General features: G+C 44.7%; 1 protein-coding gene across 1 annotated transcript in view; it reads right to left on the bottom strand.

The window, feature by feature from the left end:
• Window positions 1–510: 510 nt before the first annotated feature.
• The window catches only part of rsf1a (remodeling and spacing factor 1a), a 99,346-nt gene continuing 77,912 nt past the window's right edge, over window positions 511–21,944 (bottom strand). Inside the window, exons 7-16 of the mRNA XM_038818094.1 lie at window positions 20,358–20,549; window positions 19,391–19,495; window positions 16,852–16,931; window positions 15,415–15,469; window positions 14,184–14,269; window positions 11,232–11,299; window positions 9,398–9,605; window positions 6,732–6,922; window positions 4,296–4,481; window positions 511–1,039 (exon numbers count right to left, since the gene is read on the bottom strand). Coding sequence (XP_038674022.1) covers window positions 549–1,039; window positions 4,296–4,481; window positions 6,732–6,922; window positions 9,398–9,605; window positions 11,232–11,299; window positions 14,184–14,269; window positions 15,415–15,469; window positions 16,852–16,931; window positions 19,391–19,495; window positions 20,358–20,549 — 1,662 coding nt within the window. The 3' untranslated portion in view covers window positions 511–548. The remainder of the gene's footprint in view (window positions 1,040–4,295; window positions 4,482–6,731; window positions 6,923–9,397; window positions 9,606–11,231; window positions 11,300–14,183; window positions 14,270–15,414; window positions 15,470–16,851; window positions 16,932–19,390; window positions 19,496–20,357; window positions 20,550–21,944) is intronic.

Raw genomic sequence — 21,944 nt, 5'->3', positions numbered from 1 at the left:
TTTTTAAAAAAAGGACAGACATAAGAGGGTCAAAACAATCTTTCTGGAATGAGGGAGAATTTTTTTTTTCCTTCCCGCACCACCCCCCCACCTTCACCTACTTGTTTGGGAAAATTCTGAGCCCCGAATTAGGGGGGGGGGGGGGGGGGTCAACGTTTTTGAAAAAAAAGAATTCCGCAATGTAACTTTTCTCAGCCGAAATGAGGATGGACCAAAAACAAAACTCAACTACAGCAAAATAAAAATAAAAGTAAGAAACCTACTGTGTTAAATACCTCAAAATTGGTCAATTTATAGTTTGGGGGGGGGGGGGGGGGGGGGGGGGGGGGGGGGCAGGGGAGCAGAGGAATATAGGCCACAGAGAGGGGGGGGGGGGGGGGTGGGGGGGTGGGGGAGAGAGAAACAAAAAAAAAAGAAAGTGGGTGCAAGAGAACCTTACTCTCTGGTGTCAAGGGGAGCAAAACAATCAAACAAAAAAGACACGCAATAACTGGCCAGATGTACAGCTACTATGGAATAAATTATTTAAACTAGTGTAAAAAGAGTTCTTATATTTGTTCATTATTACAAACATATTCTACAAGGTCAGTTACTCCCAAGAGGTCATCTTCGTCCTCCTCCCCTCCTTCGCCTGCTGGTTCCACTCCTGCCTCAGAGGCCATCGCTTCACAGGCTCCATTCAGCGCCGGGCTGGGAGTAGGGTTAGTGTCCTTGGCCATTTGGTTCTTCTCACTGGTTCTGCTGATTACACTTTCCGAAACCTGCCCTGGGCTCTGTCCATTGGTGGAGGGCAGTTCCACCAGGCCGCAGTCCAAAGAGCTGGCCTCCTTCTCTGCCCCTTCCAGCTCCTCCTCTTCGTCGCTCATCAGTCGGTACTTCTTGCTGTAATCCCGGCTGGGCCGGGAGCGGAATTTGCTTGTCAGTGCTGGTTCGTCTTCACCCTCGTCGTCCTCCTCCTCGTCCTCGATCCTGTTCAGGCGCTTCCGCTGTGGCCGCTCCTTCTCCCGCTCGTCATCTGAACTCCTGCTCCCGGAACTCTCTGGAAAAATAAAATTGATTTTTCTTTGCGTTAGTTTGCATTGTAGGAAATACAGCTTTTTTTGCTGCAAAATAGGATTTTTCTTTGCTGGCACTCCTGGTTCAGACAAGAATGTAGACTCTAAAGTTTCTTCTGTTCTGCCCCAATAAAAGGACCTCCTCCTTCTCTCTCTCCCCCGACCCTCCCCAACCAAAAACCCTATTGCACCTTCTGTGGCATTCTCTATTTCCCGTACCAACCACCCACGGGATCTCGCATGAAATTCCAGAATTCAGAGAAACCTGGTTTTGTGACACCCTGCCTGCAAGCAAGAGAAATGCAACCATTGGAACGGAGTTCATCCAGATCCGTACATACTTGAAGTGACTGCTCTGTTGACTGCAACAGAATAGGGGCTGTAAACTCCTACAATCTGGATACATCCAAACATAACTACTTCTTATCTTTGTGGGAAGTGGGACTAATTGGATAGTTCTTCCAAGGAGCTGGCATAGGCATGATGGGCCAAATGGCCTTCAACTGTGCTGCGTGATTCTACGGTTCCTTACAAGCAACCAATCTCATCTCAATCCACTAATGTTATTTCCAGATTCCAGGTGATGCTACTGTTTTCATTTAACACGTGGCAAGCAGTGTAATGCTTAGCACACTGTCAAACAGTTTAAGCACACTGACAAACAGTTTAAGATTATCAGTCAGGCTTGCAGTGTGGCTCACTTACATGTGCTGCAAGCTACATATATTCATACACAAGGCTCTGTCTTTTGCAGACAAAAGGATACCATCCAGGCATTGTGCCTTTTGCAACTTAAAATAAAGCTTGAAGGGGCAGCCATTCCCTGGTTCATTCCCCACAGCAACTCCTTGACCAGAGTCAACCTGCCTGGTTTGAACTTTTTTTTAAAATTTAAAGTACCCAATTCTTTTTTTCCTCCAATTAAGGGGCAATTTAGCCTGGTCAATCCACCTATCCTGCACATCTTTGGGTTGTGAGGGTGAGTCCCACGCAGGCACGGGGAGAATGTGCAAGCTCCACATGGACAGTGACCCATGGCTGGGATCAAACCCGGGCCCTTGGTGCCGTGGGGCAGCAGTGCTAACCACTGCACCACCGTGTCGCCCAGCCTTGTTTGAATTTAAACAAAAGCTTGACAGCTAACTGTTACCTAGTTAATTCTCGATGACAGAGCCTTTACCAGAGTCCACTTGCCAACCAATCAGCACATTCTTCTCGTGCAGTATAATTTGTTGTCCCCTTTCCAACAGGTATTCTTGGAAACCTGCCCTGGTCAGAGAAATACAAAAAGCTTGGACAGCATCTTCCTGTTTTCAGCCGTAGACAAATGTTTACAAGGTACAACTAAAATAATTATCAGCTATCTACCTGGATATCTTTAGTGGATGGCGTTCGAGCTGTTCACAATTCTCTCTTGATGTCTATAAAATCTTTCATGACCAGAAGGAGCTATATAGAAACAGGAGACAGCTATCTGACCTATGGAGCCAGTCACAGAGTGTGATCTTTTTAATGCCAAACCTCTGTCTTTTCTCCGCACACTTCATTTCAAGGCAAGTCCCCCTTATAAATGTAGCTAATGATTTTCTAATTATAACCACCCAAAGCCAATGCATTTCCACATCCTCACAGCCCTCGGTATAAAGCAATTTGAAGCTAAAGAAATGTGGCATGTCTGCATCGATTCTCACAAACTTCTACAGAAGTGGGATAGAGAGCATCCTATCCGGCTGCATCACAGGTTGGCATGGCAACTGCTCGGCCCAAGATCGCAAGAAACTACAGAGTGTGGCAAACTCAGCCCAACGCATCACACAAGCTTGCCACCCCCAGATTGATTCTGTATACGCCACCCGCTGCCTCAGGAAAGCAGACAGCATTATCAGAGACCCCTCCCACCCATACATTGCCCTCTTCCAGACCCTTCCATCAGGCAGAAGGTATAGAAGTCTGAAGATCCACACATCCAGACACAGGAACAGCTTTTTCCCCACAGCTACAAGACTCCTCAACGACACTCCCTCGGACTGATCTGTTCCCTGTAAGAAAACTATTCACAACGCCCTATTCTGTACTTGCTCATGTATTTGCTTTGTTTGGCCTCTTGTTCCGCACTGTAACTAATCACTGTTTGTCGATGTACATATGTCCATGTTCTCTGCTGATTATTCTTTTGTCTACTATGTACGGACTGTGTACGTTCCCTCGGCTGCAGAAAAATACTTTTCACTGTATTTCGATACATGTGACAATAAATCAAATCAAAAAAATCAAATTGCTTCGGATCCTCTGCCAACGAGTTCAAATTCAAAGATTATGGCACGGAATTATGGATGGAAAGCAGTGGGCTACAAGGACGTAACAAACCCAAGTGATGTCAGAAGCAGTTCATGATTTAACGGCTAAATGTGGTACATCGGAAGGTGGAACAGGAGTAGGCCATTCAGCCCCTTGATTCTGTTCTGGAGGAACTGGAAAAGGGCCAGCAGCTAATGCCAGAAAATCCCAAACAGTGAGGAAAGCCTCAAGTGCACAGCAACTGAAAGGGCAAGTTAACATTTTCAGCAGTCTGCGTTTTTACTTAATTTAGGAGTGACCTTGTGATCCTATCATGCCTGCTGGTGGCTAATATGATGCAGCAGACTGCCCAGAGAGGTAATGAAAGGAGAAAACAACTGTCCAGTTTCCCTGGCATTAAGTAGGAGAGGTAACCGAGGAAGGATGCAAAGCAAAGGAATGCATAGAGCCTCAGATGACACACAAAGCCTTCAGCCATGTACACATTAATTTATACATGGTTCAAGTTGTGCTACTTTACAGATCTGGGTGTTGGATTAAAGCTACATCTTCCAATAATCAGTATTACAAAGAAAAGACCTTCCAAGCCCACAAAATTCTAACAGAAATGGATTAATACAACACAAGTTAAAGTTAGATGTAAGCTGCTTTAATAGCCGGGGGGGGGGGGGGGGGGGGGGGGGGGGGGGAAGAGTGGGTGGCACCCCCAAACAACCCGAGGGATATTTTGTAAACAAATCAAAGAGTTAATCAGACTCGAAACCTCAACTCCGTTCTCTCTTTACAGATGCTGTCAGATCTGCTGAGATTGTCCAGCATTTTCTGCTTTAGTTTCAGATTCCAGCATCCGCATATCTTAACCAGTGCTGTGTGCTCAAATCCTGATTATCAGTGCCGAGTAAATAAGTCAAATAAGCAATAGAGGGAGACTGATTTTCTTACCATCGCTCGCTGTTATGTATAGTCTACGCTTGTGTCCCCTAAGTCTTTCCCTTCTACTCGCACCACTTTTCATAGATTTCTCAGATTCTGAATCTTCTCTGTAGTTCACTTTTTTAGTCTGGTTCCTCTTTGATCGCCGCCTCCTCATGTCCAGCACGTCACTGTAACAACTTGACCCTTCGCTCTCTGCAGAGGCAGAAGACTTTTTAAACATTATGGGAAATAACTCTCAAACTGGCAACCTTAAAACAAAAACCTACTGCAGCTGGCCCTTGTTCCAAACCAAGTGTCTTTTGAAGCATAATTTATTGATATTAATTCAACGAAAAGGTTTCTGATCCAGAATTTGCCATTCTGTTACTTAAGCTGTGATCGGTGCAGCCATCAGACGAAAGTCACTGCCAGTTGCAGCTTATTGAAGGTCAATTTCACACTGTGATTGTCAGCAGATCAAATGTTGATGTTGGGAAAGATCCCATACTTCTGTTTGTGCTCTGAAGTTTTAAAAAAAAATTAAAAGGACCCAATTAATTTTTTCCAAGTAAGGGGCAATTTAGCATGGCCAATTCAGAGTTGTGGGAGTGAGACCCATGCAGACACAAGGAAAATGTGCAAACTCCACACGGGGAATGACCCGGGGTCAGGATTGAACCCAGGTCCTCAGCGCCAGGATCGAACCCGGGGCCTCAGTGCTGTGAGGCAGCAGTGCTAACCACTGCGCCACCCCTGTTCTGAAGTTATGTGCATGAAAAACTAAAAATATTCCAAAGTGATCCATCAGATAGCCAGGGGAATTTTTGAAACATGGTTTCATACTAGACGACAGATGGACTATGCCCACCAAAGTTCCAAGTGGTGCAAATTACCTCTTGAAGTGTTTGGGGGCTTGATCAGATGAAAGAAATAATAGGCATGCATTAATTTAGCACCTCATGGACCTCAGGACATTCCAAAGTGTTCTACGGCTAATTACGTGCTTTTTGAAGAGGTAGCAATGGTTGTAATGCAGGAAATGCAGCAGCCCATTTACCCTCCCCAAGACAGCAATGGGACAATGATTCGACTAATTATTTTGGTTGAAGGATAACCATTGCCCAGAACACCTAGAACGCCCTGACGTTGCAAAATATTGCCTCGGGTTTTTTGTTTACATTCACCCGAGGAAGCACACGGTCCCTCGGTTTAACATCCCACCTGAAAGACTGCATTGAAGTGTCAGTCTGGAATGCTGCTTTTCATAGAATTTACAGTGCAGGAGGCCATTCGGCCCATCGAGTCTGCACTGGCTGTTGGAAAGAGCACCCTTTCCAAGCCCACACCTCCACCCTATCCCCATAACCCAGTAATCCCACCCAACACTAACGACAATTTTGGACACTAAGGGCAATTTAGCATGGACAATCCACCTAACCTGCACATCTTTGGACTGTGGGAGGAAACCGGAGCACCCGGAAGAAATCCACGCACACACGGGGAGTACATGCAGACTCCGCACAGACAGTGACCCAAGCCGGGAATCGAACCTGGGATCCTGGAGCTGTGAAGCAATTGTGCTAACCATAATGCTACCGTGCTGCCCCGCGGGAGGCCTTTTATGGAGGCACAACCTCGGGTATGAGTCTGCTACTTACCAACACTTTTGAAACAAACTTGCCTGACTATTTCATCGCACTCACCAACAACCCAATCTAAGAGTCACTGTCAAACCTATCTCTTTCACCAAGCTTTTCAATCGTTTGATTTACCCATTAGCTATGTGGCTTGATGTCAAACTTTGTTAGTCTTTTTACTACAACCCATTGAAATTTCACCATGCACCTCTCTCCCACAACTTTGTCTTGTCCCGTTTTCTGTCATTTAGGTCAGGAGATGGAACTTAAACTGAAAACCTTGAGTCACAGTCACACCAACACTAACTTGTTCCTCGGGCTGCTAGCAGAAATACAACAGTGCTGCATTTCAAGGGAGCTTGCACAAAACCATGCCATTTGGAGCAATGAATCAACCGTCCCAATGAAAATATACGAGGACTCAATTTTCCAAAACTATAGCTTAAAAATGCTAGCTTATGAGCTTTTGTTTTTAAATGTAAATTTTTTTTTGCAACATGATTTTCACAATATGCAAACCAGACACAGAAACTAGGAATGTAAATGCTTATAGCGTTCATACCAAGCCTCAAGACACCAGGACATCCTTGGTCTACAAGGAGTTGGTTAGGAGCAGACATCGCAGTTGGTCTTAAGCACATTTGGATATCTGCAGTTGTGAAAGGCGCTATAGAAATGCAACAACTTTTGTTTGGTTAAAATCTAGCCTCATACGTGCTGTGTGAACTATGCAACACAAACTCAGCAAAAGTCAGAAACTTTGGGACTGCAGAGCGGAAAACTGGGAGGGAGGGTAAATACAAATAGGCAATAAAACCCATGGTACCTCCACGTTCTTCTTCATCCTCCTCATCGGAATATCGTTTAACTTTTCTTCCTCTCAACCGCCAACTCCGTCTCATTGGCTCCACATTTTTCCGGTGCCTTCCTCGCCGGCGAACCTCAAAACCCTCATCTTCGTTTGAGGCAGGGTCTGCCTCGCTATCTCGGTCAGAGATTTCAAACTCTTCTTCACTGCTAAATGGGCAAATATTTTTAATAGAGAGACGTCGCCTATGATTCATCACTGGATTGCTACACAAGTTTCTTTGAAAAATACATTAACCGCAACAAAAGGCTTCAAAAAGGATTATATGAACATTACATTGGTGTGTGGGGATTAAAGCTTTGTTACTTTTCCAATTATGTGTACCTTTCAAGCATAATACTTGCTTTGAGACAGTCGTGTTTTAGAAAGATGCTGGCCATTTACATCTACAATGTGCGTTAAGTATGTTGTAGAGGTTGTATGGAGGTTGCAGATGAATAGATAGGTTTAGTGAGCATGCAATAATCTGGCAGATGGAGTAAAATGTGGGAAAATGGGAGGTTGTGCACTTTATTTTAAAGATGGTGGAGCAAAATGTGAGGTTGTGCACTTTATTTTATAGGAAATGGATAGGGAAGTCCTGCTAAAACTTTACAAGGCACTAGTTAGACCACATCTGGAACACTGTGAACAGTTTTTGTTCCCTTATCCAAGGAAAGATATACTGGCATTGGAGGCAGTCCAGAGAAGGTTCACTAGGTTGATCCCGGGTATGGAGGGATTTTCTTATGGAGGAGAGATTGAGCAAGTTGAACCTGTACTCATTGGAGTTTAGAAGAATGAGAGGCGACTTTATTGAGACATATATGATTCTCGGGTCTTGACAGGGGAGATGCCGAGAGGTTGTTTCCTCTTGTGGGAGAGTCTACGACCAGAGGACACAATTTTAGAGTAAGGGGGTCGTCCATTTCGGACCGAGCTGAGAGAAATTCCTTCTCCGAGGGTAATGAATCTGTGGCATTCTTTGCTGCAGAGAGAATTATAGACTCCCTACAGTGCAGAAAGAGGCCATTCAGCCCATCGAGTCTGCGCTGACCCTTTGAAAGACCATCCTACCTCGGCCCACACCGCCACCCTACTCACTGTAACCCAGGAACCCCACCCAACCTTTTTGTCACTATGGGACAATTTAGCACGGCCAATCCACCTAACCTGCACATCTTTGGACTGTGGGAGGAAACCGGAGCAAACCCACGCAGACATAGGGAGAACATGCAGACTCTGCACAGACAGTGACCCAAGGCTGGAATTGAACCCGGATCCTTGATGCTGTGAGGCAGCAGTGCTAATCACTGTGCCGCCCCAGAGAGCTGTAAAGGCAAGTACATTCAAGACTGAGATAGACAGATTTTTAATCAAAAAGGGAATCAAGGGTATGGGGATAAGGCAGGAAAATCAAGTTGAGGATTACATCAGATCAGCCATTATCTCATTGAGTGGCAAGCAGACTCTATGGGCCGAGTGGTCTATTCCGGCTCCTATGTCTTATAGTATTCTTTTGCTAATGAAGCTAAATCTGTCTCCTCGGACTGTTGCCCCTCCTGCCAGGGGAAACAATTTTTCATTATGTACTCATCAAAGCCAATCACAGAATGCCAATATTAAATCTTCCTCTTAACCTCGCTGTTCTAAGGAGAACAATCTGTTCATTCTGGGGACATGAAGGGCATCAGCAAGGCTGTGTTTGTTGCACATCCCATGTTATAGAGGCGAAGAAGGGAGAGCCTTCTCCTTGGAGCTGCTACAATCCTTTTTGGAGATGGCATTTCTAAAGTGCTGTTGGGTACCTGAACACCCTGTTGGGGGCAGCACGGTAGCATGGTGGTTAGCATAAATGCTTCACAGCTCCAGGGTCCCAGTTCGATTCCCGGCTGGGGTCACTGTCTGTGCGGAGTCTGCACGTCCTTCCCGTGTGTGCGTGGGTTTCCTCCGGGTGCTCCGGTTTCCTCCCACAGTCCAAAGATGTGCGGGTTAGGTGGATTGGCCATGCTAAATTGCCCGTAGTGTCCTAAAAAAAGTAAGGTTAAAAGGGGGGGGTTGTTGGGTTACGGGTATAGGGTGGATACATGGGTTTGAGTAGGGTGATCATTGCTCGGCACAACATCGAGGGCCGAAGGGCCTGTTCTGTGCTGTACTGTTAAAGAAAAAAATATGCACCAAGGGTTACTGGTACGAAAGGGAAAATGCTGGAAAATCTCAGCAAGTCTGGCAGCATCTGTAGGGAGAGAGAAGAGCTAACGTTTCGTGTCCGATGACTCTTTGTCAAAGCTTTAACAAAGGGTCATCTGGACTCAAAACTATTATGATATGTACATAGGAACGCCAGTGAAGGAAAGGGGGCTGAAATCTGTGGAATGGAGAATGTTCACGGAATGTACAGCTTAGAAACTGGTCATTTGGCGCAACTAGTCAGCGGCAGAGTTTATATTCCACAAGAGCCTCTTCCCATTTCATCTCGCTCAACTCAGCCTTTTAGCATCATCTTTGCGTTACCTTTTCTTTCATGTACACCCCAGCTTCCCTCTAAAGCATCTGAGATATTTGTACCAACCACTTTCAGTGCCAATGGATTCTCCCTTCGAGAGTGCAGAGTAGGAAGAGAGAAAGAATTAAATTATCTTCACCTTTCACTTATCTTGAATTCCTCCTCACTTTCGTCATCTTCAAGTGTGCTATCGCTGTCAAGGTCATTCAGTCTTCGCCTTTTCTTGCGCCTACAGGCAGCTCCACGTGTTGGTCGCTTGTTCTCTTTCGCTTCTGCGAGAATAGTGGAGATATCTTTTCCCAAGGACTGTCCAGTGATATTTGCCATGTCTTTGCCTCTTCCAGCACCTAGTGGAATAGCATGCATAACAAAAAGCATACAAAGTCAAAAATAACATGGCTTGGAGTGAGGAACTGATTTTCCTTTCCTAGGAGACTTCCAGCAGATTTTGTGCCAACATATCACAGGAATAAAATTCAAATTACCATTAAGGAAATTGAAATAGCGATTTTCACCAGTTCAAAGCCCAAAGGGTCAAAATACACAGTTCCATTGAGGGTGATAAGAGCAGGAGGGGTTAAGAGATGTCAAATATTCAGTTAGTCAGTTTATGGTTTAAAGAATGCAGGGAGAAACCAAAACCACAGTTTTGCAGTGCTGGAGAAGAGTAAGTTGGAGAAGGAGATGATGGCCACAAGAACATAAAGGAACAAGAGCAAAAGTGTCCAAAAGGCTCAAGTCTGTTCCCACCATTCATAAAACATCAGCTGATCTTCCACCTCAACTCCACTTTCCCACTCTACTGTGTCCCTGGATTTCCTTAGATTCATAGAATTCCTACAGTGCAGGAGGTCATTCGGCCCATCGAGTCTACACCAACCCTCTGAAAGAGCACCCTGCCTAGGCCCACACTCTATCCCTGTAACCTTTTGGACACTAAGGGGCAATTTAGCATGGCCACTCCACCTAACCTGCGCATCTTCGGACTGTGGGAGGAAACCGGAGCGCCCACGCAGACACAGGGAGAACGTACAAACTCCACACAGTCAGTCACCCATGGCCAGAATTGAATCCGGGTCCCTGGTGCTGTAAGACAGCAGTGCTAACCACTGTGCCAGTCCAATAAGTGCCCAACAATCTATCAATCTCAGTTATTTTGGGTGGAGCATTCCAAAAATAAGAAATTGCTCCTCACCTCAGACTTAAGTGGTGACAGCCTTTTCTAAAAAAAAAAAGTCTTTCAACTGGCCGTCACTTGCAGGACCAGCATTTGTTACTCATCCCTAATTGCCCTTGAACTGAGTGGCTTGTTAGGCCATTTCAGAGGTTAAAAGTCAATCATGTTCTGTGGGTCTGGAGTCACATGTAGGTCAGACCAGATACAGACTTCCTTCCCTGAACGACATTAGCAAACCAAATAGATATTTACAACAATGGGCAATAGGTTTGTGGTCACCATTACTGAGACTAGCTGTATATTCCAGATTTATTCATTGAATTTAATGCCATGGCGGAATTGAACTCTTGTCCCCATGGCATTAGCCTGGGTCTCTGGATTTCTAGTCTAGGATTTCTCCCCAGCCAGGACAGCATCCTCCAAGAGTCTAATGAGGAGCCCTTCGACACAGTTGGGATGCATGGGACAAGACGCGACTCCTCAAACATTCCTTTGACATTTGACTTCAGTACTCAATTTCAAAGACCGGGGGAGGGCCTCTGATATTGGACCTGTGTGACCAAACCGACGGCGTTGTCTGAAGAATCTGCACATGCAGGAAGTGAGGATGTATTCAGCACCCCATTCTTGCCAACCTGGGACGTATAAACAGAGATGATCTGGCGCAAAAAGTCAGCCAGCGCCGATTACTCACAAGTAAAAGGGTAGAATGGGGACAGTCAGACACAAGATAATGAATGGAGAATGTGAACGAGGAGAGAGCCAAGAGGTGAAAAGACTGACGTGTGACAATGACCTTTGCCCTCTGCTTCCTGTATGTCTTCATGTATAGCTTCATCGATTGCATCATCAAAGTCATCAAACCTGCAGGGTTAAAAAAAAAAAGAACCGCCTGAAGTTTCATATTTGGACCATTCGTGAAACTGTAGCTACACAGAGAAAAGCTTCAAGTTGAGACATAATGTTCACAGAACAGGAAAACTAAAATATCACCAGCCCCCTACATCAATAAAGTAGAACCATTTTGGAACAAAAAAAAAAGACCCCAGTCATATGAAATGAATGAAAATCGCTTATTGTCACGAGTAGGCTTCAAATGAAGTTACTGTGAATATATGGTTGTGGCCAGAGGATATGGCCATTAAGGAAGCCTGATTCTTCCCCCCTCCTCCAGACCCCAACCCCTTGGGAAACACTCACAATACACCAGCTTGGCTCAGTGGTAGCAGCAGCACTTCCACCTTGGATTCAAAGCTTTCTCCAGACTGGATCACGTTATCACTGTCAACATTCTGGTGCAGTACTTAAGACACTTCTGGGGGTGTCTTATTTTTTTAAATAAAGAAAGACGTGCATTTATGCAACACCTTTCACAGTCACAGGATGTCCTGATGCTCTTCACAGACCGCAAGTAAATCCTTTGAAGTGTACTTGTGATATGGGGACACAGCGGTGTAGTGGTAAAGCCACCAGTCCAGTGATCAAGAGGCACAAGCTGTGGTGTCAAAACCCACCCAGGCAGCTGGGGAAATTTAAATTCAACTAATGTGAATGCGGAATACAGGGTTAATGGTAGGGTTCTTGGCAATGTGGAGGAGCAGAGAGATCTTGGGGTCTATGTTCATAGTTCTTTGAAAGTTGCCATTCAAGTGGATAGAGCTGTGAAGAAGGCCTATGGTGTGCTAGCGTTCATTAGCAGAGGGGTTGAATTTAAGAGCCGTGAGGTGATGATGCAGCTGTACAAAACCTTGGTCAGGCCACATTTGGAGTACTGTGTGCAGTTCTGGTCACCTCATTTTAGGAAGGATGTGGAAGCTTTGGAAAAGGTGCAAAGGAGATTTACCAGGATGTTGCCTGGAATGGAGAGTACGTCATACGAGGAAAGGTTGAGGGTGCTAGGCCTTTTCTCATTAGAACGGAGAAGGATGAGGGGCGACTTGATAGAGGTTTATAAGATGATCAGGGGAATAGATAGAGTAGACAGTCAGAGACTTTTTCCCCGGGTGGAACACACCATTACAAGGGGACATAAATTTAAGATAAATGGTGGAAGATATAGAGGGGATGTCAGAGGTAGGTTCTTTACCCAGTGAGTAGTGGGGGCATGGAATGCACTGCCTGTGGAAGTAGTTGAGTCGGAAAAGTTAGGGACCTTCAAGCGGCTATTGGATAGGTACTTGGATTAGGGTAGAATAATGGAGTGTAGGTTAACTTCTTAAGGGCAGTGGTCACTGTCTGTGTGGAGTCTGCACATCCTCCCCGTGACTGCGTGGGTTTCCTCCGGGTACTCCGGTTTCCTCCCACAGTCCAAAGATGTGCAGGTTGGGTGGATTGGCCATGAAAAATTGTCCAAAATTCTATGATTAACCTAGGACAAAAGTTCGGCGCAACATCGTGGGCCGAAGGGCCTGTTCTGTGCTGTATTTCTCTATCTAATAGAAAGTCTGGAATTGAAAAGTCATTTCAGTAATAGCGACCACGAAACTATCAATTGATGCACACACTCATCTGGCTCACTCACGTGCCTGATGGGGAGGAAATGTACCATCCTTACCTGGTCTGGCCTACATGTGACTCCAGATCCGCTGCAATGTGGTGGACTCGGAAATGCCCTCCGAAATGCCATTCAATTTAAGGGAAATTAAGGATGGGCAACAAATGCTGGCCGTGCCAGCGACATTCACACCCCCATGAAAGAATATTTCTTTATTAAAGTGTAATCACTGTTGCGGTGTAGGAATTGAAGCAGCCAATTTGCGCACAGAAGGCTCCCACAAAGAGCAATGTGATAATGGCCAGGCTCTTCTTTGAAATAATGGCTGTGGAATCTTTCATATCCACCCAAGGGAGATGACAGGAGAGGCCCCAGTTTAACATCACTTTTGAATTATGGCACCTCTATCAGTGCAGCACTTCCTCAGGAACACACTGGAGAGCAACTCTCGATTCTGTGCTCAATTCCTGGAGGTAAAAGGTCCCATCGCACTATTCAAGCACAGAGTTCTCTTGCTGCCATGAAGAACATTGACCCTTTTACCAATGCTACCAAAGCACATTAGGTGGTCATCTATCTATCTCACTTTCTGGGACTCTGCTGTGCTCAAATTAGCAACTATATTTCCTCAGGTAACAATGCGGACTACATCACCAAGCTAATGTTTTGGCAATGTACAAATGTTTCTTTATTTTTAACCGAATGCACTCCAGAAATCAGCAAATGTTGTTTAACTCCACATTATTTAATCACTCAATAACGTTTGTTACTTTAAACACAAAATTCGCTTCCCTCACCAAATCAAAAAGGAGATATTTTTGATTGGAACATTTTGCCCTGATGGAAGAGAGCCTAATCTATTTATAACTGAGACAGGACTAGAATGATTCACTTCTCTTGACAGCGCACTGCACTTTTATATATTAAAATACGCCACAAAAAAGCAACCAGGCTGGTTGTAAAACTAGTTGACTGAAGATATGGTGAAAAAGCAGGGGTTTGAGGAGGCTTTTACAACAGGCCTGGGGGGGAATAGGTAGAACGGTGGAGAGTTTTAGAAATGAGAAAGCTAGGTTAAAAGAGTGACAAGTTATGAGAGAACCGGAACGGTGTCGAGGGATCACCCTGAACTTTATAACTCAGAACAATATCACTTATCTACTAAATGGGAGGAAGAAATAGATGCATAATTGACATTTATTACTTTACGTATTAAACAGTAAATTACACTTACACAATCAAACAAAACCTTACCTGTAATTAATAGATCTCCGTGTTCTACCCGACCTCCTTTCCAAAGATTTGGAATCTTTTATTTCGATTTCTTCAGTGACAGAATCCTGACAGAAACAAAAGTATTAAACAGTTGAAAGTTCTATATTAGCAATATAAAATGTGACTAGTATGGAAATCGATTAAATTAATTCCCAAATAAAACAATGTTTGAAATACTCAGCAGGGTCAGGCAGCACCAGTAACCTTTCACCAAAATGGAAAAAGAATTAAAGGTGTAACAGGTTTGTGAACAGTAAGAAGTCTTACAACACCAGGTTAAAGTCCAACAGGTTTGTTTAAAATCACTAGCTTTCGCAGCACAGCTCCTTCCTCAGGTGAATTGTAACAGGTTTTGCACAAACACAGAGGCATGGAAAGGGGGAGGCGAGGAAGGAAGATCAAAAAGTAAGATCTGTGATTGGGGGAGGGCAGGAACGATCAAGGTGCAGGAGGGATGATGATGAAAGGCACATGGAGATGGTAATGGGCCAGGTACTTGCACAAAACCTGTTACAATTCCTGCCTTTCCTGTTTTTTGTCCAGATTTCCAGCCTCTGCAATGTTTCTTTCAGGCACCAATTTGTACCGGTTTCCACATTTTACACCAGGAGGACACGGCTTCACCATTTCTCTACCCCACGCCGCTCATGGTGAAGTCAGTCACAAATGGTTTGGACCTTTGTTTCAGCTTTCCTCCCCACCCCAATCCATTTCTCTGCTCTCCCCTCATGTCAGTCTAGAGAGAGAGCACAGCAAGCCAATTAGCATCACGGCCGAGCTCGAACTTATCCCCACCAGGCCCGCACACAATTCCTGCCACCTCTTACTGGTATGGCCCTCTGGGAGCCAATACTAATTTATAAGAAAAAAAGGGCCGAAAAATCCCACCGGTGACCAATGGCGAGCTGTCTCTGCCGCCGGGGTGGTGGTGGGAACCCCCACCACTTGTTTTTTCCTTTACAATTGCTGACTTGACTGGTGTGCATTCCCAGTTGCTTACAGGGTTTCTCTGCAGATTTCTTACATTTGAGCCGTGTTTTTAAAAACATTTTGAAACACCAAGATTTTGACTCTAAATGAGAAAGGACAATGATAAACTTCCAACCAACGTCTTGGTAAGGAAGATGCAATTTCTGCATTTTTAAACTTGTGGCCCTGCCCAAGAAGTTGGTTTAAACTTTGTCCCTTTCAGCATTCAAACTACACTTACTTTTGGAGCAATGATATTTTCCACGTTGATCCCCACAAAGGCCAGCCTCTCTTTCCTGCAAGAGAGGGAGTGCATCGCTTTAACTAACCTTCACGATCAGAAACCCAACACTTTCATAAATTATTCATCCAGCACATATTTTAAGCAAGGATCGAGAAATTACTGAAGGACGTCACCAAGATGGGAAGGCGCAAAGATGGTGAAGTGAAACCAGGAATAGGTGATTCAATGATGTCAAGCCAGGTTTTGGAAAGGCTGGCATAACCACAAAGACACTTACTCTATAAAAACTACAATGTTTATTTCCACCCTATACTTTTTTTAAATGGCCGAGACGAGATAGCACTGTATTCCCTTCACAGTTAATTATTTAATGATACAGTTATAGGAGACCATTGGGCGGCACGGTAGCACAGTTGCTTCACAGCGCGAGGGTCCCAGGTTCAATTCCCGGCTTATAATAATAATCGCTTATTGTCACAAGTAGGTTTCAATGAAGTTACTGTGAAAAGCCCCTAATCGCCACATTCCGGCGCCTGTTCGGGAAAGCCGGTACGGGAATTGAACCCGTGCTGCTGGCCTTGTTCTGCATTACAAGCAGCTGTTTAGCCCAGTGTTAAACCAAGCTTGGGCCACTGTCTGTGCGGATTCTGCACGTTCTCCCTGCGTCTGCGTGGGTTTCCTCCGGGTGCTCCGGTTTCCTTCTACAAGTCCCGAAAGACTTGCAATTAGGCGAATTGGACATTCTCAATTCCCCCTCGGTGCACCCGAACAGGCTATGGAATGTGCCGACGACGGGAACTTCACTGCAACTTCACTGCGGTGTTAATGTAAGCCTACTTGCGACAATAATAAAGATTATTATTTGGCCCATCTTGCCCATGACAACTTTTGAAAGGATTATCCAATTTGTTCCACTCCACCTCGTTTCTCCCTCAGCTGACCTTTTTCCCTCTTCAAATGTTTATCCAATTTCCTTTTGAAGGTTGTTATTGATTCTAATTCCATCATCCTTTCACATTCTTATTCCGGCAAGAGAATAAAAAACTTTATTTGAATGACAAACGCATGCTGATTGCAGATGAAAGAGCAGGGCGAAGCGCGTGAGGGGGTGCATCGTTTTAAGGTGCTGAGGACAAATGGATAATAACAAAAGAGGCGAGTTCTGTTTCTTAAATGTAGGGAGGTGGTGGCAGCGGCGCTGGGTCACGGGAAAGCTTAAACACTGCCCAAAGGGGAACAAGAAAGGAACATTCTGCACAATGGCTGCAGTCGATACAAGGTGAAAAATGGAGGCTTAGATGAAAAGCATGAAGTGATAGCGAGCTGGCTGTTTGAGGTACTGCCAGCCTAATTTTCATTTTCATTGATTTCAGAAGGAGACTATTCCACCCAAGTCTGAGAAGTGGTCATTATAGTCCAGGTTTTTCTCTTTACCTTCTCTCTGCTCTTTCCTTCTTTTTTATCATCACGTCTATATTTTGCAATTGTTCTTCTAGTTTTTCGCACAGGAGTTTCTGCAGACAGTAAAAAGGGGACAGCTTTTAGTACAGTTACACATCCCCCTCCCATACAGAAATAAATAGCTGTGACTAATACATAGGTTTTTAGTGTGACAATAACATAACAGTTCTATGTACCAAACTCAATAAAATATCTAGAATTAAAAGTCTAATGATGACCAGGAAACCATTGTCGATTGTCGTAAAAGCCCATCTGGTTTACTCATGTCCTTTAGGGAAGGCAATCTGCCGTCCTTACCCGGTTTGGCCGACATGTGACTCCAGACCCACAGCAATGTGATTGATTCTTAACAGCCCCCTCAAGGGCAGTCGAGGATGGGCAGTAAGTGCTGGCCCAGCCGGCGACACCCACATCCCATGAACAAATAAAAACAAAACACCTTTTGACAAGTGGGCAGCAATTTTTCCTTTCATGTGCCCACCAATGTTACTGTAGTTTTCAACAAGAAAGTTGCAAGATTATTATATATAGGTGCAACACGCCAATCAGCCCATCCTAGCTTGGCCATTCCTCAACTCTGAAAATACCTCTACTTCTTAAATATGAAACCCTCCGATTTCTATTCCACATATACATCGCTCAGAAATAAAGTTTTTGAAATTCAAGCTAATTTTGCCAGTTTGCATTCATGTCAGGTTTCCCTACTTGTGCTTCAGTCTGAAGTTCTGTAACTGCCACCTCTCCACAAGATCATTTCACTGCTGCTCCTCAATGCCTCAAGAGTTTAAAGTCTTTTCCCATTAATTAATTGTAAATTAACATAGAATAATCTCATGACTGGAGTAACAGAGGTGTCAGATGGGGGTAAGAATATAACACAAGAAACAGGTTGTCCACAGAACCCCGACACTGCAGGAGGCCATTCTGCCCATCCGGTCTCCACTGAACCCCTGAAAGAGCACCCTGCCGAGACCCACTCCCCCCCCCATAACCCTGCGTATTGATCACGGCCAATCCAACTAAGTGCACATCATTTGGGCTGTGGGAGGAAACCAGAGCACAGAGGAAACCCACGCAGACAAGGGGAGAATGCAAACTGCTCATAGTTACCCAAGACCAGAATTGAACGCGGGTCCCTGGCGCTGTGAAGCAGCAGTGCTAACCACTGTGCACCATCAGGCCTCTTTTGATTCTCAATAGGACGTTTGATCCTCTACAACTCCACATTCCCAGTTTATCTCCATATGCTTTGATTCTCATGGGGCCCAGAATCCATAAACGAGCATCCACAACCCTCTAGGGTAGGTAATTCTAAAGATTTCCAACTCTCTCAGTGAAGACATTTCTCATCTCAGTTCTAAATGGTCAACCCCTTCTCCTGGGCCTACGCCCCCTAGTTACAGCACCTTCATATCCTTGGCAAGAAAGCCACTGGACACGTGGGATTATCCGGCCTTTCCAGCCAGTGGGACCGTCCATTCCCGCCCAAAGTCAACAGAAATTTGAATGGCTCTCTGCATCCGCCCTGGCGGAACCCGGAATGGGACTGGAAAACCCGGGCCTTGGGCTTACTACTCAGATCCTGAAGAGGAAAGACTTACTACGAGCTTCCTGGATTAGCACTCATACCAACAGAAGAAGAATATGGAATATCCCTGACCTCAAACCACAAGATCAGGGAGATTGGTCAAGGCAATTCAGAGACTAACGTGTGAAAGCTGACACTTTGGCAGGAGGATGTAAATATGATGGGCAAAAAGAATTGGGTGGGGGGAATGTTATGGAATAAAGGGTTAACATCAGAAGCATAAAAGATGCTGATACAATAGTTATGTCACATCACATGGCTGAAGAGAAAACTAGAAGAGGGAGATGTGGTGATATGCATAAAGCAAGTCTGTACATAATGTTATGCATGATCTCTGACCACTAGGTGGTAGTGTAAACCCACCACGTGAGCCTGTGGCTGGGGAGTTGGGAGTCGGTCGTGCGAGAGGGTAGACATCTATTGCAGTAACTCTACAATAGTTAATTAGTGTTGGCAGTTCATTATTTTGTTTATCCTAGTTATCTGATCACGCAGTTGTTTCATAATAAATTATTTAAACTAGGGGTTCTGTAGTTCATCATTCACTTCGGCCAGTCTACAGAACATGACAGAATCTCCAACCTCAAGTAGAGGTCCCAATGCGTAAATATTTGCACTAAATGAACAGTCATGGTTAGCGAGATTAGAGATTCTAGCAGCATATAATTGCTCAAAATTCCGTCTCAACTTCTATCACAGAACTTTCTATCCAGGGGAAGCAAGGCTCAGAATCTACTCAGTCAAATCCTCAAATAACTTCCCAGCAGTCAATCATCTTCCCAGGGAAACAAGAGGATGTGCAATAAACAAGTCACATTCACCCACATTCTGAGAAAATACAAGAGAAATAGACTGTGAAGGCGAATCTTTGACCAGTTTTAAAATCTTATCGCAGTAACGTTCATAGGAAAAGGAGTTGCTTACGTGTTGGCAAGGTGGACAGAACCATTCTCCGTCGGGGATCGTCATCAATGGAGGTCGTAGACAAGCTGTATGATAACCACTGTCACAGGAGTCACACAACAGAATCTACGCAAAACAGTCATACAATTAACAGTAGCACTTCAGGCCAAATATCCAATTGCCATTCATCAGAAATGATGAACAACAGATGCATAAAGATAGAAATTTAAGATAGTTACTCTCAAGGTCTGATGAAAGGTCATCAATCTGAAAACATTAACTCGGTTTCTCCAGGCGCTGCCTAACCGGCTGAGCAGTTCCAGCATTTTATGTTTTTATTTCAGAATTCCCACATTTGCAGCATCTTGATTTTGTATCCAATTATCTCATTGACATTTACCCATCTATATTCCAAAAGCATTAATATCTTAATGGGGCAAGGATCCACAGTCCAAGTCACTGCAATGCGTGCGAGTCTAGAAGGCTCTTCAACTTGACAGTAACCATGACAGTTGACCCTGATCCCACCTGATGCCTAAGCATAGGTTTGTAGTTGGGGTCAACTGGACACCAGTCAGGAGCAGGAGACCATTGTTCTCTCCTTAGGCCAGTACTGCAACTGCCGTGGGCCTACTCTTGGAGCTTTTGCACTGTTACTTCCACATCCTCCACCCAACAAACAGTATAACAAACATTGATCCTTTTCCCCAGTTCTGGGTATGACTAACAAACGCTCCCTGCTTCACACAAGGGCTGCAGACTATACGGTGAAACTACTTTCATATTTGAGAATTAAGTTGACAAAGAAATTATGCCTAAAACGCTGGTGATGCTTCATCCTTCATTGAATCACCAGTCTTTACTATGCTGTGTCGGGAATGTGCCTTTGAAAACACAGACCAGTATGCCAGTGGCTGCTTAAAATAGATTAAGAGCAAGAAGAGAACAAGATAAAAGAGCAATTCTGTCACTAACCAGTTAGACCTACCAATTCAGGGTGATTGGGTAAGCCACATTTTTTACAGGGCTCATCATCTTCTAGCGGCCCTTCCTCCTCTTCCTCTCCATCACTACGTTCGTCACCTTCCTGGGCGCTTTCACTCTCTTCACTTGATTCCTGGGGTCTGCGCCTGCCCCTCGATTTGGTCCACCTGGCTCTCCGGCTGGATTTACATTTGCGCTGTAATGTGAACACCAGGCCGTCAGAAGCAAACCTTAAACCAAATCTCTTCAAATTGTGCTGGGTTGCATGTCACCTTGTGGATCTGCACTGTGCCAATCCAACAGAAATGTGAAGCACTCTGCAAACACCCAGAATTCAATTTCCCCACACAAAACCGGAATTATCCAGTTAAGAACAGTGCACATCACATTCATTAAAGGAAGCATTGGGTGGAGGACATTATCCCAATATCACTGGACTAGTAATCCAGAGACCCAGGTTAATGCTCTGGAGACAAGGGTTCATATCTCCCCCACCCATGACAACTGGTGGAATTTAAATCTGGAATTGAATGCTAATCTCGGTAATGACCACAAAACTAATAATTGTTGTAAAAGGGCAGGAAGTGTTCTTTAGGGAAATAAACCTGCCACCCTCACCTGTTCTGGCACACAGAGTAACTCTAGATCCACAGTTATGTGCTTGACTCTTAATTGTCTTTAGAATGGTCCAGCAGGCCACTCAGTTCAAGTGCAATTAGGGATGGACAACAAATGCTGACTTTGCTGGTGATGCCCACATCCCATCAAATAACTTTTTTTTTTAAAGTCCAAACCGAAACACAAGATTGCCAAGGTGCATGGGGCAGCATCAGTTTCTATTTCCCTTTAGGAGAATGAGAAGTGATTTACTGAAAAATACAAACATCACGAGAGGATTTGACAAGCTGGATGCCGCGAGGATAAAGAAGCCCATCGAGTCTGCTCTGCTATTTAGTGAGATTAAGGCTGATCTGAAATGACAATCTTCAACTCCTCTTTCCCACCGTATCACTATAACTCTCGATCCCCCAGCTGATTATAAATCTGTCTATTTCAGCCTTGAACATACTTAATGACCCAGCCCCGACAGCTCTCTTCACAGGTTCACTACCCTCAAAAGAAGAAATTCCTCCTAATTTCTGTCTCAAATGGGTGACCCCATACTCTCCGATTATGCCCTCTTGTTCTAGATTCTCCACATTAAGAAGTCTTACAGTCTGAGGAAGGAGCAGTGCTCCAAAAGCTCGTGTTTGAAACAAACCTGTTGGACTTTAACCTGGTGTTGAAAGACTTCTTACTGTGCTCACCCCAGTCCAACGCCAGCATCTCCACATCTAGATTCTCCCACAAGGGGAAACAACCTCTCAGCATCTATCCTGCCGAGCCGCCTGAGAATGCTATGTATTTCAATAAGGTCACCTCCCATTTTTCTAAACTCCAATGAGTACAGGCCATCAGACCATGGCATTCCTACAATGCAGGAAGAGGTCTTTTAGCCCACCGCGTCTGCACCAACCCTCTGAAAGAGTACCCCAACCTGGTACTTAACCTGTACACAAAGGAACAATTTAGCGTGGCCAATCCACCTAAC

The sequence above is a fragment of the Scyliorhinus canicula genome, chromosome 14 (assembly GCF_902713615.1).
Source record: "Scyliorhinus canicula chromosome 14, sScyCan1.1, whole genome shotgun sequence".
Taxonomy (NCBI): Eukaryota; Metazoa; Chordata; class Chondrichthyes; order Carcharhiniformes; family Scyliorhinidae; genus Scyliorhinus; species Scyliorhinus canicula.
The sequence above is the reverse complement of the archived record's forward strand: the minus strand, read 5'-3'. Positions and strand labels throughout refer to the sequence as shown.